Consider the following 17,978-nt stretch of genomic DNA (forward strand, 5'->3'; position numbering starts at 1 on the left):
TTGTCCTGTCACTGGGCACCACTGAAAAGAGCTTGGCCCCATCCTCCTGACCCCCACCCTGCAGATATTTGTAGGCATTTATAAGGTCCCCTCTCAGCCTTCTCTTCTCCAGGCTGAACAAGCCCAGTTCCCTCAACCTCTCCTCGTAGGAGGAGTCAGAATGCGCTGCTGCGGGGGTTCTGCCTGGGAACCTGCAGCGTTTTCACCCTCCGCGGGGCATCGGGTGTTTGCCAGGCCTGAGGCAGGGGCAGCGCGTGGCGGCACGGGGTTGTGTTGATCGCGGGCAGCTGTGAATGATGGCGTTGTAACCGCGGCGGCCCCGCCATCGCTCACCTGCGGGGAGTGGTGGGGTGTGAATAACGCTGCGAGAGCGATGAGAAATGCTGGCAGTGCTGAAGACACTGGGAACCCTCCAAATTCCAACGTAGCACCGCTAGATGGACGTTGGGAAACAGATCGGGTATGGCAGAATCAATAGCAGTAGTGCGTTACGCCTGGTGCCCTCCATTCAGCTCTCCGAAAAGGCTGCTTCAAAGCAGGTTCTGAAAATGGAGGGCTGACGGGGCGGGTTCGGTGTTCCCGGGGTGCCGTGGGCTGCGAGCGGAGGGTCCAGGAGCAGAAGTTTCACCCTCGGGGACCGCCTCGCCCTGACTGGCACCCGCGGCTCTAGCTTTAATGAGCTGCTGGGGAAGAAACTCCGCAAGGAATGTTTTTAATCAATTCCACAGTTTGGTTTTGGAGCATTGTGCACACTCGGTTGTACAAAGTAAAACCTGAGCAGGGCAGTGTTTTATGCACTTGTACCCCATCGGACTATTAAAACTTCTGCAAAGTGTTAGCTCTGCTTTCACACGGAAAACGAGTTCGATCCTGAGCGGCAGCTGGCTGCAGGGGGGAGGCTGGAAATTCCTGCCCGTCGGCAAAACACGGATTTGTAACCACAGCCTGTGCCGATTCTCTGACGGGGGGGCAGCTGCGGCGGGAGCAAAGGCAGGGGGGATCCTGGGGTGCACCAAGAGGAGTGTGGGCAGCAGGGTGAGGGAGGTTCTCCTCCCCCTCTGCTCTGCCCTGGGGAGGCCCCATCTGCAGTGCTGTGTCCAGTGCTGGGCTCCCCAGTTCAAGAAAGATGAGGAGCTACTGGAGAGAGTCCAGCGGAGGGCTACGAGGATGAGGAGGGGAGGAGCATCTCCCCTACGAGGAGAGGCTGAGGGAGCTGGGCTTGTTCAGCCTGGAGAAGAGAAGGCTGCGAGGGGACCTTCGAAATGCCTCTAAATATCTGCAGGGTGGGGGTCAGGAGGATGGGGCCAGACTCTTTCCAGTGGTGCCCAGCGACAGGACAAGGGGCAACGGGCACAAACTGGAGCATGGGAAGTTCCAGCTGAAGATGAGGAAGAACTTCTTCCCTCTGAGGGTGACGGAGCCCTGGCCCAGGCTGCCCAGGGAGGCTGTGGAGTCTCCTTCTCTGGAGATATTCCAGCCCCGCCTGGCCGCGGTGCTGTGCCCCCTGCTCTGGGTGACCCTGCTTGGGCAGGGGGTTGGGCTGGGGGACCCACAGAGGGCCCTGCCAACCCCCACCATGCTGGGTTCTGTGACCCACGCCAGCACCAAAATGGCGGGGAGCCCCGATGCGGCGGGCGCGGGGCCGGTCGCGCACCCCGTCCCCCAGCAGCGGGGCTCGGCGGGTCCCGTCCCGGCGCTGGGCAGCGCTCCCGCCCGGGCGGCGGCTCCGCGGGGCCGGGCTGGGACCGCGCCGCCCCCACCGTCCCCTCAGGGCGGGCGGGGCCGCCCCCGCCGCCCGCCCCCGCCTCATAAGGGCTCCCGCGCGCCGCGCCCGGCCCCTCCGCCCGCCGCCATGCGCCGGCCCCGCCGCCCGCCGCCGTAGCCCGCCGGGATGAGCCGCTGGGCGCAGTGCCCGGGCGGCCCCAACGGCAGCGAGCCCGGCGCCATGCGGCAGCGCGGCAACGCGACGGGCCGGGCGGCGGAGGGCTGCGGCGGCGTCTCGGTGGCCTTCCCGCTGACCATGATGATCGCGGGCGTCGCGGGCAACGCCCTGGCCATGCTGCTGGTGTCCCGCAGCTACCGCGCCCGGGGCAGCCGGCGGAAACGCTCCTTCCTGCTCTGCATCGGCTCCTTGGCGCTCACCGACCTGCTGGGGCAGCTGCTGACCAGCCCCGTCGTCATCGCCGTCTACCTGTCCGGCCGCGCCTGGGACGCCCTCGACCCCTCGCGCCGCCTCTGCACCTTCTTCGGCTTCAGCATGACCATCTTCGGCCTCTGCCCGCTCCTCATCGCCAGCGCCATGGCCGTGGAGAGGGCGCTGGCCATCCGCGCGCCGCACTGGTACGCCAGCCACATGAAGACGCGGGTGACGAAGGCGGTGCTGCTCGGCGTCTGGCTGGCCGTGTCCGCCTTCGCCCTCCTGCCCGTCGCCGGCCTCGGCCAGTACCGGCTGCAGTGGCCCGGCACCTGGTGCTTCATCAGCACCGGCGACGGCCGCCGCGCCGGGACCCTCTTCTTCGCCTCCGCCTTCGCCATCCTGGGGCTCCTCTCCCTCCTGGTGACGGTGGCTTGCAACCTGGCCACCATCGAGGCCTTGGTGTCTCGCTGCCGGACCAAGGCGACCGCCTCGCGCTCCAGCAAGCGGTGGGGCCGGATCGCCACCGAGACGCTGATCCAGCTCCTGGGCATCATGTGCGTGCTCTCGGCGTGCTGGTCGCCGCTGCTGGTAGGTCGCCATGCCCCGGCCCAGGGCTGGCCTGGGTGGGGGGCACTGGTGGCCACGTTCCGCCCGGGCGGCACGGCCCTGAACGCCTCGGAGGAAATGAGGGACGGGGACAGAGCCTGGGCGTGGGGAGCTGGTGGGGGAGAAGCCGGGAGAGGTCCCGGAGGAGAGCCTAAGTGCACCGTGTTCGGGGAAAAAAATGGCGAAGGAGCTGGGGTGGGAAGGAGGGAGCTTGAGGGAGAGCGGCAGGACGCGAGGAGACCGCGGGGCAGGGGCTGGCAGCGCTCGTGGCACCGAGCCACCGGCGCCGGGCAGGGACCGGGCAGGTCTGGAGCGCGGGTGCTGTGCGGCCGGCTCCGGGTGACCCTGCTTCAGCAGGACCGGGTGACCCACAGAGGTCCCTGCCAACCCCGCCGTGCTGGGGTTCTGTGAGCGGAGCGGCTGGCGCGGGGGCCATGGCTTGCTGCCCGCTCCTGCCCCGCCGGCAGACTGTGCCGGCTTGGTGGGTCTGGAGGGGACGGGACGAGGGGAACCAGAACCGGCGTGGTCCTCACGCAGGGGAGCCTGCGAGGACGTTCATCCAGACCTCACTGTGGCCGAGCCCCGTGCTGGTGGGAAACGGCCATTTTCGGGTTTTTATTTGCTCCCACCCCACAGCAAAGCTTCCTTCAGTGCTTCATGAGAGAAGGAGACACTCGGGGCTTTGCAGGCGCCCTCCGGTTTTCAGCAGGTTGCTCGGGCGTCTTGCTTTCAGCAAGGCTTTCTGTTTCGGGGAGGGTTTAAAGGACCCTCATATTTCTTTCCACAAGTTTGTTACTCCTCACTTACACCCTTTCTTTCCTGTCAGACTGGGGTAAACCGTTCCTCGTGGTGAAGGAGTGCAGGAGGCTGCGCCCAAATTTCTCCCGCCGTGGGGGACAAGGGCAGACGCGGGGTCCGGTGCCCATCTCAAGAGGCTGCTCATCTGCTGCCGGAGCACAGTGTGGTTTGGGGGAAGTTTGTGCTTGGGATCTTCAGGCAGGAGAGGGGTGAAGCCAGCTGAGGTGGCTTTGAAGGTATGCGAAAGGTGCTTTATGGCCGGAGAAGGGTTTTCCTTCCTTCTTGTGCACAGAGCACTTGAGCTCTCATAAAAGTGGCTGTGACGAGGAACGCCTGACAGAGCTCACGGCCAGTGGGGATGGGGTAAAAATAGGGGAAAAAATGAATTTCCTCTAGTAACGTTATCCGTGGTGCTCTCTGCTGGAGAGCTGCGGGCTGGCTGCGCTGCGCTGGAGGTCGTGGGGACGCTGCCCTGGGGTGTCACGGCCGCAGCCGGGGGGGTCTGCGAGCAGCTGGGTCCCCTGCGCGCCGCGGCAGCACCGCTTCGAAGCCTGCCCGCCGCGGCTCCGCAGACCGCGCTGCCTCGGCGGCGGCTGGAGACCGGGAGTCACGGCTACGGGAGCGTTCTCAGGCACGCGCTTCGGCTTCCTCTGCAGCCGCGGGGTGCGGAGTGGGAGCAAGAGGCCGGACTCTCGGAGCAGGGACCGTGGAGCGATGCAGGTGCATTTCCAGGTTGTAGAACTCGTTTTGCCTGTAGCATCATTTAGCAGTCATAAGAAATTTGGCTGAAAGAGGAATCCAGGGATTTGCAGAGGAGATTTTTGATTTTTTGAAAAAAATCTGAATTTTGTGACTCAGAACTAACAGATTCTGACAACTAATAGGTAAACAATGCCCTTTTGCACAGACAGGATTTTTAGGCTTGATCTGTGGATGAAAATGACAAATTTAAATGTGGTTTAAGGGAAAAGTGAAACTTCTGACAACAGTGGCTGTGCTCTGAAGGGCTGAGTGAAGCGTCCCCCCTTTTCCTGGTGCGTGCTGGGTTTGGTGGAAGAGAGAACAGCGTACGGACGCAGGCATCGTCCCCTCTTGTTGTGTGCTCAGGGTCTTGCTCGAACTCGGCGTGGAGAGCCCGGGAGAGCGCTCCACTGCCAGAAGATACGGCTTTACCAGAAGTGGTTTCCAGTTGGCGCTGATCTGCGGTGTGCGTTGGTGCTCAGCTGGGAGCGTAACCGCTGACTGGGCTGCCGGCGGGCCGGGAGGAGCCTGGGGTAAAGGAGGAAGCTGTGCCTTGGTGGCACAGGGACACCAGTGCAGCACAGACTGGAGTTCCCATAAGAATTCTTTTAGAGCTCCAGGCTACAGAATTATTCACTCACAGTGTTGTCTCAAGGCTATTTAATGCCAAAATGCTCAGATATTCTGCTGCTTTTCCTGTTGAAATACTTCTTCACCTTAACCCTTAACCAGACAGAAATTAAATGCCTTCTCCTTTACAGGTATTTTTGTTCAAAAATGTATGATTTTGTAATAGTTTTAGATGTGCAAAACATAGTTATGGAAAGCACTTCCATTTAGAGAGAAAAAAAGGCTGTGATACCACTGAGCTGCAAGGACAGACGGCTCCTTTTCTAGAAGGGCAGCCAGGCTGGGCAGGGGGCTGGAGAACGAGTCCCCTGAGGAGCGGCTGAGGGAGCTGGGGCTGCTCAGGCTGGAGAAGAGGAGGCTGAGGGGGGACCTCATCGCTCTCTGCAGCTCCCTGACAGCAGGGGGGAGTGAGGGGGGGTTGGGCTCTGCTCCCCAGGACCCAGCGACAGGACGAGAGGCGATGGCCTCAAGCTGCGTCAGGGGAGGTTTAGATTGGATATTGGGAAAAATTTCTTCACTGAAAGAGTGGTCAGGTGTTGGACCAGGCTGCCCAGGGCGGTGGGGGAGTCCCCATCCCTGGAGGGGTTCAAACACCGTGTGGCTGTGGCACTTGGGGACATGGTTTAGCAGGCGTGGTGGGGTTGCGGTGACGGCTGGACCTGGTGATCTGAGAGGTCTTTGCCAAACTGGATGATTCTGTGATGCAGTAGCTGGGGAGGTGCTGCCTTGCCCCGCTGCGAGGGGGTGGCTGAAGAAGGTGGCCTGTCAGGCACCACGTCACCTAGGACCTCCCTGGGTTGCCGTCAGGCCGCTGGAGGAGCAGCCGCAGCGACGGGGCCGGGCGGAGGCGGCGGTGCAGATGCCGGCCATGCCCTGGTAGCCTGGGTGGCTGGCCTGGCCCCGCTTCGCCTGCCGCGGGGATATTGCTACCTAAAGCAGAAGCCCACGTCCGTGCCGGGCGGTGGGAGGTTCTCCTTCAGGGGTCCACAGGCAGCATCTCTGCCTGACCCTCTGCCCCAGCTTCAGCAGAGGCGGCGGGAGAGGGTCTTGAAAATTTAAGAAGACAAAATGAGAGTTTTAACACGAGATGGTACGTGACTATAGGCGTTGTTAGTTGTGACAAGGAAAAATCCTATCCTTTCCATCATGGCTTTCGCCACAGCCGCTCTTCTTCGCATTTCATCAGCTGCATCCTCTGTGCCGTCAGCGGCTCGCTTCCTCACAAGCACCAGAGTTATTTAAGCAACAGATGAGGGCTGACGGGAGAGGGGAAGCAGTGTAAGAGGACAAATCCTTCTCTCTTCGTGACACGTAGAAAACATGTTTGGTTTTTTGAAGCTATCTCCAGAAAAGGTGTTGTGGTCTGAGACCAGTGATTTCCCCCGCGTTCCAGACCAGCTGCTCAGCGCTTGCTCGGCTGGAGAAGGCGCACCTTGGAGCGCAGCGACTGGTTTGCTCTCCATCTTCTCCTGCAGACAGCAGCCGTTCCCTGCATGGTTTGTAAAACTGGACAAACACCTTTGGGAAAGTTTCTGTTTTTTGATTTTCTTCCCCCTGACTACAACGGACGTTCGTTCTAATGTACATTCGTTAGAATGTACCCTCAGCAAGTTTGCTGACGACACCAAACTGGGAGGTGTGGTAGATACACCAGAAGGCTGTGCTGCCATTCAGCATGACCTGGATAGGCTGGAGAGCTGGGCAGAGAGGAACCTGATGAGGTTCAACAAAGGCAAATGCAGGGTCCTGCACCTGGGGAGGAACAACCCCATGCACCAGTACAGGCTGGGGGTGGACCTGCTGGAGAGCAGCTCTGCGGAGAGGGACCTGGGTGTCCTGGTGGACGACAGGCTGACCATGACCCAGCAGTGTGCCCTGGCTGCCAAGAAAGCCAATGGGATCCTGGGGTGCATCAAGAAGAGTGTGGCCAGCAGGTTGAGGGAGGTTCTCCTTCCCCTCTACACTGCCCTGGTGAGGCCTCATCTGCAGTACTGTGTCCAGTTCTGGGCTCCCCAGTTCAAGAAAGATGAAGAGCTACTGGAGAGAGTCCAGCGGAGGGCTACGAGGATGAGGAGGGGACTGGAGCATCTCCACTATGAGGAGAGGTTGAGGGAACTGGGCTTGTTCAGCCTGAAGAAGAGAAGGCTGCGAGGGGACCTTATAAATGCCTACAAATATCTGAAGGGTGGGTGTCAGGAGGATGGGGCCAAGCTCTTTTCAGTGGTGCCCAGCGACAGGACAAGGGGCAATGGGCACAAACTGAAGCAAAGGAAGCTCCAGCTGAACCCGAGGAAGAACTTCTTCCCGCTGAGGGTAACGGAGCCCTGGCCCAGGCTGCCCAGGGAGGCTGTGGAGTCTCCTTCTCTGGAGATATTCAAGACCCGCCTGGACGCGGTGCTGTGCAGCCGGCTCTGGGTGACCCTGCTTGGGCAGGAGGGTTGGACTAGATGACCCACAGAGGTCCCTTCCAACCCCTACTATTCTGTGATTCTGTGAGCTCTTTGCAGCGCAGTAGTAAGGTGCCTGGGAGTCCGTGAGGCCCCGCGGGCTGCCCGCGTAGTCAGGCCAGAGGCGATGTATCACCGTGACGGCTGCCGCGGGGAGCCTGCGGAGCAGCCCTGAGAAGCTCTGGCGTGCTGCAGCCCGGCGCTCTGCAAAACACTGTAAAGATGGCTCACAAAACGCGTCTGGTCTTTGGCTGGGAGTCTGAACGCCAGGGCGGTGGAGGTTGAATGCTGTTGCAAAGCCACGTTCAGTGATAACAGTCAGATTTTATCTACTCTAATTGAAGAAATGCGATTATCAACTATGTTACTGTATGCATTTTGGGCCAGGTTTTTAATTGGCATAAAGTTGTGTGGTTCTGTTGACTTTATTCCACCTGACGTTGTTCCTCTACCTTTTGCAGTCTTTCTTTTAATTCGTTTAGAAGGCCAGGACAGGCCAGGGTAAAACAACCTCTAAGGATATCAAACAAAATTCCCAGTAGAGCAATTGTTGGTCCAACAGATATTCCAGTAAAGGAATATTATGTAATAAAACCAAAAATAAGCGGCAGTTGTCTGCTTGGGAAATGAATTTTATCAGCCTGACGTTTTTGTAGCTCCCTGGGCTCGCTGACAGCCGAACAAGGCGACAAGGTCTGCGAAACCAGGGTCGCTGCAGCGTTCCCCAAGGAAGAGCTGGCAGAGTGATCCCGGAGAAGGGAACCCCAGTCCCGGGAGCGGCAGACGCGGGGTGGTTTCCCTGGGCGGGGTGGTGGGCGCGGAAGGCTGCTGCTCCTCGGGGCATGGCAGCGCTCCCGTCCCCGTCTGGGGTTGTGCTGGGCTCGGGTGGGCGCGGGAGGTGGGTCCCATGGGCAGCGTGGGCCCAGCTGTGACCGTGACCTGAACAGCTGGCGGTGGCGGGGTACGCGGTGGGATTGCGGTCGGGTGGGTCTGGTGCATAAGTGGCTGTGTGATGTGGTCTGGATCTGTATCTATCCGTATTTTTAAAAAGCTATACCAAAGGTAACTTATTTTCATTTTTATTTAAATTAAATGTAGTGGATGGAATCTTCAACTGCTTCTATTTCAAGAAACAAAAACAATTCTACTTTGCTGTCCGAGCTGCCCTGCCTTCCGGACCCATCCGAGTCTTTCCAAGGTCAACACATGGTTATTGATCTGGCACCCAGAACATGCCTTTGAATGGAAAAATCCTCCCCCGTCGCCTCTGCTCCTGGTCGCTCCTGCTCCGACCGTCCCCATTTATGGGGCTTGTTCAGCCTGAAGAAGAGAAGGCTGAGAGGGGACCTTCGAAATGCTTACAAATATCTGAAGGATGGGTGTCAGGAGGATGGGGCCAAGCTCTTTTCAGTGGTGCCCATTTATGGGGACAGCGGCAGCGGAGATGTGGCCTTTCTGGGTGACGCTCCACAGCCTGCTGTGGGAAAACCCTGGCGGATTGTCAAGAAGGTGGCCAGGGCTGTCAATAACTGCCCGCGAGTCGCGTCCCTCGGGCTGTCCCCTGCCCTCTCAGGACCGGCTGCCGGTTTGTTTAGAGCGGGGCACCCCCGGCCCTCGCAAAGACAGCGAGCGAGATGTGCGTCAGAGCCGTGGTGCCGAGGTCTCCGTCTGCTTGACGTGCACAGCAGGCACATCGCAGCGTGCGGGCCTGCTCCACCGCCGTTCTGCAGCATTTCCAGGCAGTCCAGGTTTTCGGGTCATGCCCAGGAGAGATCTGCAGCGAAAAGAGCAGTTAGAATGTACCCTCAGCAAGTTTGCTGACGACACCAAACTGGGATGTGTGGTAGATACACCAGCAGGCTGTGCTGCCATTCAGCGTGACCTGGACAGGCTGGAAAGCTGGGCAGAGAGGAACCTGATGAGGTTCAACAAGGGCAAATGCAGGGTCCTGCACCTGGGGAGGAACAACCTCATGCACCAGTACAGGCTTGGGGTGGACCTGCTGGAGAGCAGCTCTGCGGAGAGGGACCTGGGTGTCCTGGTGGACGACAGGTTAACCATGAGCCAGCAGTGTGCCCTGGCTGCCAAGAAAGCCAATGGGATCCTGGGGTGCATCAAGAAGAGTGTGGCCAGCAGGACGAGGGAGGTTCTCCTTCCCCTCTACACTGCCCTGGGGAGGCCTCATCTGGACTACTGTGTCCAGTTCTGGGCTCCCCAGTTCAAGAAAGATGAAGAGCTACTGGAGAGAGTCCAGCGGAGGGCTACGAGGATGAGGAGGGGACTGGAGCATCTCCCTTACGAGGAGAGGCTGAGGGAGCTGGGCTTGTTCAGCCTGAAGAAGAGAAGGCTGCGAGGGGACCTTATAAATGCCTGCAAATATCTGCAGGGTGGGTGTCAGGAGGATGGGGCCAAGCTCTTTTCAGTGGTGCCCAGTGACAGGACAAGGGGCAATGGGCACAAACTGAGGCACAGGAAGTTCCGTCTGAAGATGAGGAAGAACTTCTTCCCTCTGAGGGTGACGGAGCCCTGGCCCAGGCTGCCCAGGGAGGTTGTGGAGTCTCCTTCTCTGGAGATATTCCAGCCCCGCCTGGACAAGGTCCTGTGCAGCCGGCTCTGGGTGACCCTGCTTGGGCAAGGGGTTGGGCTGGGTGACCCACAGAGGTCCCTTCCAACCCCTACTATTCTGTGATTCTGTGATTCTGTCCAGGAGAAGCTAGGTGTTCCATTCCCATGTCCTCGATGTAGCGCACAGAACCTACCCCGGTTCCCGAGAGCCGGGTCCCTCTGTGCCTCAGCCCGCGGCAGGACCCGGTGCCCGGCGAGGGGGCTGCTGGCAGTTACCTGATGAAGCGAGCCCGGTCCTCCCGTCAGCTCTGCCTTTTTCCTTGCTCTGAAGCACCCGGGAGCTTCGTCGTGCACGCCAGCCGGGTGCGGGAGCGCAGAGGTTTTCCCCGTTACCCAGCCGATACACGCGTCGTTTGGCAGCACGTTGCGTGGCCGGTGCCTGCTCAGAAGGCACCCGCTTGGTCCCCGTGTGTCCGGGCTCCTGGGACAACACTGCAATACAACATCTGATGTAGCTTGTCTGTGGAGGAGCGACTGAAAGCCTCCCACCCGCCTCTGAAAAGCAGCTGTAGTTGGTACAGAAAGCTCAGGAGAAAACTTTAGACAGCAGATACTGACCAAACCATGGAAAATTAGATTGATCTGGCACCTTTCAAAACGTGATTCATATTTCCCGTGGTTATATATTAGGATGTGAGAGCATCACACCACCAGCTCTGGTGAGATCACAGAATCACAGAATCACAGAATAGTAGGGGTTGGAAGGGACCTCTGTGGGTCATCTAGTCCAACCCCCTGCCCAAGCAGGGTCACCCAGAGCAGGCTGCACAGGACCTTGTCCAGGCGGGTCTTGAATATCTCCAGAGAAGGAGACTCCACAGCCTCCCTGGGCAGCCTGGGCCAGGGCTCCGTCACCCTCAGAGGGAAGAAGTTCTTCCTCACGTTCAGACGGAACTTCCTGTGCCTCAGTTTGTGCCCGTTGCCCCTTGTCCTGTCGCTGGGCACCACTGAAAAGAGCTTGGCCCCATCCTCCTGACACCCACCCTACAGATATTTGTAGGCATTTCTAAGGTCCCATCGCAGCCTTCTCTTCTTCAGGCTGAACAAGCCCAGCTCCCTCAACCTCTCCTCGTAGGGGAGATGCTCCAGTCCCCTCACCATCCTCGTAGCCCTCCGCTGGACTCTCTCCAGTAGCTCCTCATCTTTCTTGAACTGGGGAGCCCAGCACTGGACACAGTACTCCAGATGGGGCCTCCCCAGGGCAGTGTAGAGGGGAAGGAGAACCTCCCTCGTCCTGCTGGCCACACTCTTCTTGATGCACCCCAGGATCCCATTGGCTTTCTTGGCAGCCAGGGCACACTGCTGGCTCATGGTTAACCTGTTGTCCACCAGGACACCCAGGTCCCTCTCCACAGAGCTGCTCTCCAGCAGGTCCACCCCAAGCCTGTACTGGTGCATGAGGTTGTTCCTCCCCAGGTGCAGGACCCTGCACTTGCCCTTGTTGAACCTCATCAGGTTCCTCTCTGCCCAGCTTTCCAGCCTATCCACGTACCTCCACTGACACTTTGAAATATGGGTGAGAAAACTGCCTTCAAGTACAGATTTGGGGGTGAAAGTGTTAATCCCAGCTGCCTCTTCTTTGGCTTCTCTGAACAACGGAGTGCCCCTTGCTGACCGGCGCGTACGCTCCGACACGCGCCATCCACGTAACGCGCGTGGCAGGACCCCGACAGCCCCGCGCTGCGTCGCCGGGATTGCGCATACGAAGAGTGCTGTAAATCAAGGTGCTGCCGTGCCTGGTGGTGTTTAATCCCCCCCAAAAATCAGCCTGTGGGTAGCTTTTGGCTGCCAGGCCAGAGCTTGCTGATCTGTGCTGCGAGGTATGGGAGACATCGGTTACGGAAGCTTCTAGTGGTCAGGTGTTGGACCGGGCTGCCCAGGGCGGTGGGGGAGTCCCCATCCCTGGAGGGGGTCAAACACCATGTGGATGTGGCACTTGGGGACAGGGTTTAGCAGCCATGGGGGTGTTGGGTTGGTGGTTGGACTCAGTGATCTTAGAGGTCTCTTCCAACCTTGATGATTGTGTGATTCTACGGTTCTGCTTGTGGGGAACATTTCACGGTGTGGATAGCATCTCTCGGTCAGGCCAGTTCGGATGCTGTGGGAAGCAGAGCCCGAAATATGTCAGTGTATTCCTGGGGGGAGATGAACTGAGGGAGGGAGAGAGGAAATGTGGGTCAGGGTAACGCAAAACGCAGCCTGTGGCTTCTGACAAAAGATTTTTTGTTGTTGTTGACTTATGTCTTCTTGATTCCTAGCCCAAAACGCCTTTATTTACCCTTTTTTTGCAGTTCTGCTCAGTTCATAAGCAGAACAGTTTACCTTAAAATAGAATTCTAAAACTCTGGAGTCAAGGGATAAAACAGCTTTAAAAAAACTGAAGGCATTTTTGTATTTGAAATTCCTTTTTCTGACTTTTGCTATTCATAACATAATTTCGAAGAGCTCTGCTCATCATGAGTTACTCGGCTGTTCCCTGTGAGAATATGACAATGAGAAAAGGAGTCCCCTGAAGCCAGTTTTGCGAGGTCAGTGGTTTCCCTTCCTAGGCTGCAGGGTTTAGCGCGCGGCTTTCTGTGGCGCCTCGGGCAGGGCGGCATCTTCTGCTGCCTGGGTTCAGCAGGAGGTCTGTCCGCTACGATGCCATGACTGGCTGGGTAGATGAAGGGAGAGCCGTGGATGTTGTCTACCTGGACTTCAGCAAGGCTTTCGACAGAGTCTCCCATGATATCCTCCTGGGGAAGCTGAGGAAGTGTGGGCTGGATGAGTGGTCGGTGAAGTGGATTGAGAACTGGCTCAATGGCAGAGCTCAGAGGGTTGTCATTAGCGGCGCTGAGTCTAGTTGGAGGCTGGTGACAAGTGGTGTCCCCCAGGGTCAGTACTGGGCCCAGTCTTGTTTAACTTCTTCATCAACGACCTGGATGAAGAGTTAGAATGTACCCTCAGCAAGTTTGCTGATGACACCAAACTGGGAGGTGTGGTAGACACACTGGCAGGCTGTGCTGCCATTCAGCGTGACCTGGATAGGCTGGAAAGGTGGGCAGAGAGGAACCTGATGAGGTTCAACAAAGGCAAATGCAGGGTCCTGCACCTGGGGAGGAACAACCTCATGCACCAGTACAGGCTGGGGCTGACCTGCTGGAGTGCAGCTCTGTGCAGAGGGACCTCTGGGTGTCCTGGTGGACGACAGGGTGACCATGAGCCAGCAGCGTGCCCTGGCTGCCAAGAAAGCCAATGGGATCCTGGGGTGCATCAAGAATAGTGTGGGCAGCAGGGCGAGGGAGGTTCTCCTTCCCCTCTACACTGCCCTGGTGAGGCCCCATCTGGAGTACTGTGTCCAGTTCTGGGCTCCCCAGTTCAAGAAAGATGAGGAGCTACTGGAGAGAGCCCAGCGGAGGGCTACGAGGATGAGGAGGGGACTGGAGCATCTCTCCTGCGAGGAGAGGCTGAGGGAGCTGGGCTTGTTCAGCCTGGAGAAGAGAAGGCTGAGAGGGGACCTTAGAAATGCCCATAAATATCTGCAGGGTGGGGGTCAGGAGGATGGGGCCAGGCTCTTTCCAGTGGTGCCCAGCGACAGGACAAGGGGCAATGGGCACAAACTGAGGCACAGGAAGTTCTGTCTGAACATGAGGAAGAACTTCTTCCCTCTGAGGGTGACGGAGCCCTGGCCCAGGCTGCCCAGGGAGGCTGTGGAGTCTCCTTCTCTGGAGATATTCCAACCCCGCCTGGACGCGGTCCTGTGCAGCCTGCTCTGGGTGACCCTGCTTTGGCAGGAGGGTTGGACTGGGTGACCCACAGAGGTCCCTGCCAACCTCTGCCATGCTGGGATTCTGTGATTCTGTAACGCCGAGCGCCCGCTGAAAGCTGTGGTGTCTGCCACGCGTTTTGTGCCCGCACACACGCACAGGGAGCTGCTCTCCCGATGCCGTTTGCTCCGATCGCAGTTTGATTTGGCTGAGCGAGGGAAAAAACTTCTGGCAAGGGTTTTGTCTGCGGGGATATTTGCGTGTGGTGATGTACAGATGCGGCCTCTTAACATGCCTCGCTTTTTCCTCCTATCTTCCCTCAGATAATGATGCTGAAGATGATCTTCAGCCACACGTCGTTTGAACACTGCAAGAGATTCTCTGGTGAAGCCCAAAGCTCAGAACTGCACAGGGAGTGCAATTTCTTCCTGACGGCGGTGCGCTTGGCCTCGCTGAACCAGATCCTGGACCCGTGGGTTTACCTGCTGCTCAGGAAGATCCTGCTCCAGAAGTTCTGCCAAGCAGCCAGCGCCGTCTCCAAGTGCTCCAACAGTGAGTGGAAGGAGAGGTCCATCACCCTGTCAGAGGAAATCCGACGGACAGCGGCGTGAAGAACACCGGTCCATCTGCGTGGAAGCTGCTGTTGCCAAGGAGCAGTTTTAAATCTGACTGTGAATTGGGGTATCCCCAGCACGTTAGCGTCTGCATAAATAGCTGAAAATGATATTACTGAGCGGATTTACAGCGCCAAATAATGATTTATCCAGTGTGCCAAAAATTCTCAAATACAGCAGAAGGAATTGGTCTCGTTTCTACATTCTGTTGGTTTTGCCGTTCACGGCTGAGCTGCAGAACGTGACGTTTTGTGTGCCTAAAATAGAGCTGGGGGGGAATTTTCTTGCCCAATGGTAGAGGAAATGATTTTCCTATCAGGGGATGCTTGGGGCAGGTTCAACAGATTAAATTGCTGAAGAGGCTCACTCGTATATACCTTAATGCTCATATTATCTACTTCAGAGTCCTTCTTCCTCCTTTTTTCTGGAGGGGCAACGGGAGAAAGGGGCAAAAAATACAGGAATTAGAGGAAGACAAAATTGAGTAACTGTATTTGGATTTCAGTGGCTTACAACTGAAGAGGTTGTGTTGCAGCGGTGAGGGTCCATCACTCTCGAGCACTGAAGGTAGCACGAGTCTCCTGACACGTGGGTTTGTCACGGCAAGCTCTCGCTCTGCGCGGAGGCGAGGGGAGCTCGTCTGCTGGGGAGGTGTAGGGGAGGTGTAGCCTTGGGACAGGCGGCACCAGTGAGAAATCCCGGGGGTTTGGTTCTAAATAGCAGCCTGTGAAACGCCCGGGCGTGACAAGAAGTGCTGCTTGCAAAGCGTGCTGCAGAGCTCCTTGGAGCAGATGGAGAGAGCAATAAACGGGCTGTAAAAGGCAGTAAATGTTCTTCTCCCTGTAGATTAGCGGCAAAGGTTTACGAAGCCAAAAATACTGTTTTTGTATGAGTAGTTTTATTTGGAAGTGCCCAGCTCCAGGGGTAAAACGAACATCAAATGATTCTGAAATGGTGGGGATGGCACTCAAAACTTCCTCATTACCAACATGTCCTACAAAGCGGCCAGAATAGTACCCCGAAGTAGCTTATTTCTGCTTTCCTCCAGAAAGACAAATTTGAGAGATATGGCAGCTTTGGGAATTTTTAAAATAAAGCAGACTGGAAGAGGGGGGTAGAAGTGTGTGCGTTGGTCAGGTCTTTCCCCTGAGTAACGCTCAGGTTTTATTAGAAAACTGAGTTCTAATCCATTTGTGTCATATCTGATGTTTATTTTCAAAAGGGCTACACTTTTTCCTCGTTTTCTATACCCTTTTGTGGATGACAGCCTCTAATGTCTCCTGCTTCATGGCCTGGGGTGAAATTAGATGCAAATGCAGTAAAATACAAGATATCACATAGTTGTACACCGTGTACTGTATGTGCCATAAAGTATCGGATTCAGGGGCCTTAAGGGCGAGTGTAATCCTGCGTCTGCTAGGAATTTCTTGCACAGAACCTTTATTTTTGCTTTTCTTCCTTGTTTTATAAAAGCGACTCCTGACAGCAGAAACTGGCTACGCACTTTGCTTGTTCTGCTGCCGCGTTGTCTAATTGCTTGTCTTGGCATCAGTCAAGCAAAGATAATTAATCTGACAGCAGAAGCCACTGTCTACATAAAGAAAACTAATTTTATCTGGGTGGCGTTCGAGTGCAGCCGAAAAGCTGGTGTCTTGCTGCAGTTCACGACCGGCCTCAAACCAGAGGCCCAGACAAGGTGCTGGTATCAGTGCTCAGCGTCTTCTTCCATTTAATGAAATAAATTCCTTTTTCAGCTGCGAGCCGAGGGCTGCTAGCGCTGGTTCAGTCACCGGTCAGCACTTGGGGAACACGGCGAAAGCAAAATTGTACTCGTTCTCTTTGAAAAAGTGCCTTGTGGGATCTGTACTTTTTAAAAAAAAATTATTTTGGAATATAAAAGGCCCGCTCTCCCGTCCAGAGGATCGGTATTGTTCCGTTTACGTACATTAGCTTTTTAAAACAAATCAGCAAACCCAGTGGCTTGTGAAGTGTGTCGGGATGACCTTCGCGGTCGGCTGAGCCGCTCCTTGTGGAGCCGGTTCGGAGCAGCAGCGCGTCGGGAGCGCGAGGCAGCGGGAGCGGAGCGCTGCTCCCTCCTGTGCGAGATGAATCCCATGCGGGGCAACGCGGGAGCAGCTGGGCCGCGGCACGGGGCCCTGGTTCGGCTCGGAGGAGCTGGGCAGGGGGGCTGCTGCTCTCCAGCCTCCCGGGTGGCTTCACGTCAGCGCGCTTGAAATAATTTAGGGCTACAAGGATGATGAGGGGACTGGAGCATCTCCACTACGAGGAGAGGTTGAGGGAACTGGGCTTGTTCAGCCTGAAGAAGAGAAGGCTGAGAGGGGACCTTAGAAATGCCTACAAATATCTGCAGGGTGGGGGTCAGGAGGATGGGGCCAAGCTCTTTTCAGTGGTGCCCAGTGACAGGACAAGGGGCAACGGGCACAAACTGAGGCACAGGAAGTTCCGTCTGAACACGAGGAAGAACTTCTTCCCTCTGAGGGTGACGGAGCCCTGGCCCAGGCTGCCCAGGGAGGCTGTGGAGTCTCCTTCTCTGGAGATATTCCAGCCCCGCCTGGACAAGGTCCTGTGCAGCCTGCTCTGGGTGACCCTGCTTGGGCAGGAGGGTTGGACTAGATGACCCACAGAGGTCCCTTCCAACCCCTACTATTCTGTGATTCTGTGATTCTCTAATTCTGTTACGCCTCGGCTTTTTCTAGTGAAACAGGACACTGACTTTTCTACTGGGAAAAAGGCAGTTCTGCCCGTCTGTGGGTGCAGTCATATGAAGAAGCTACTTTAAATATTAGAAAATGGGAAAGAATGCCTGCTTTTAATTTGTTTACAGGGAAGGAGTTTGAGCACTATTTGCCAGCCACGGCTGCCGTGACGGGACGTGGCTGGAGGAACGCACTTTCAAAATCCAATTCAAAGAGCTTAAACGTCAATGAAAGCTTCCCTTTCCCATTTACTTGTTGGAGTGGGAAGGTGTTTTTTTGTTGCATTTCTTTAAAGATGTCTTTTATGTCATGTATTTAAATTCCACTACAGTAATATATCTAATACTGGGTTTAATATGCTGTACTTCTGTCAAAGCTGTTACGGGAACTGCAGTGTATGGAAAAACAACTTCCAGATCCTTGTTTGCCTTATAAACTCGCTTGTTTGTGTACCAAATCAACGTGCCTTGTATCAGTCAGAATAAAAGTTGGGCGGAATAACCCGTCTGCGCTTCCGTGGTCGCCCTTGCCTGGGACTCGCTGTCACAGCACCGTCGCGCGGCCTGGACCGTCCGTCGTTCAGCGGCAGCGGCTGCCCCCCAGCACAGGGTTAAGTGGGTTTGGCAAAAGCAGCACCTGGCGACGGAACGCGGCGGGCCTCGGCGGGCTGACGTGGAGCAGATTTTTATCTGCGCCTTTACGTGGGTCGGATTTTATCTGCGCAGCCTCCCGGCTGGTGGCCTTCGCCTGCGGGACCCTGCCGTGCCGCGCCGCGGAGGGGGGCTCGTGGGGTTCACTGCCTCGGCTCGGGCTTCGCGGCGCCGAGCCCCCCTGCGCCGAGCCCACCCCTCCCCGGTGCCGGGTGGGAAGAGCACGCGGGACCGGGGCACAGGGCACCCCCAAAATCCGAGACCCAG

General features: G+C 57.0%; 1 protein-coding gene across 1 annotated transcript; it reads left to right on the forward strand.

Moving 5' to 3' along the window:
* Nucleotides 1-1,891: 1,891 nt before the first annotated feature.
* Nucleotides 1,892-17,552, forward strand: PTGER3 (prostaglandin E receptor 3). The gene is made up of 2 exons (XM_075424230.1): nucleotides 1,892-2,725; nucleotides 14,054-17,552. Exons 1-2 carry the CDS (start codon nucleotides 1,892-1,894, stop codon nucleotides 14,339-14,341), a joined length of 1,122 nt encoding a protein of 373 aa, XP_075280345.1. The 3' UTR covers nucleotides 14,342-17,552.
* The last annotated feature ends 426 nt before the right edge of the window (nucleotides 17,553-17,978 follow it).

The sequence above is a fragment of the Opisthocomus hoazin genome, chromosome 6 (genome assembly GCF_030867145.1).
Source record: "Opisthocomus hoazin isolate bOpiHoa1 chromosome 6, bOpiHoa1.hap1, whole genome shotgun sequence".
Classification (NCBI taxonomy): domain Eukaryota; kingdom Metazoa; phylum Chordata; class Aves; order Opisthocomiformes; family Opisthocomidae; genus Opisthocomus; species Opisthocomus hoazin.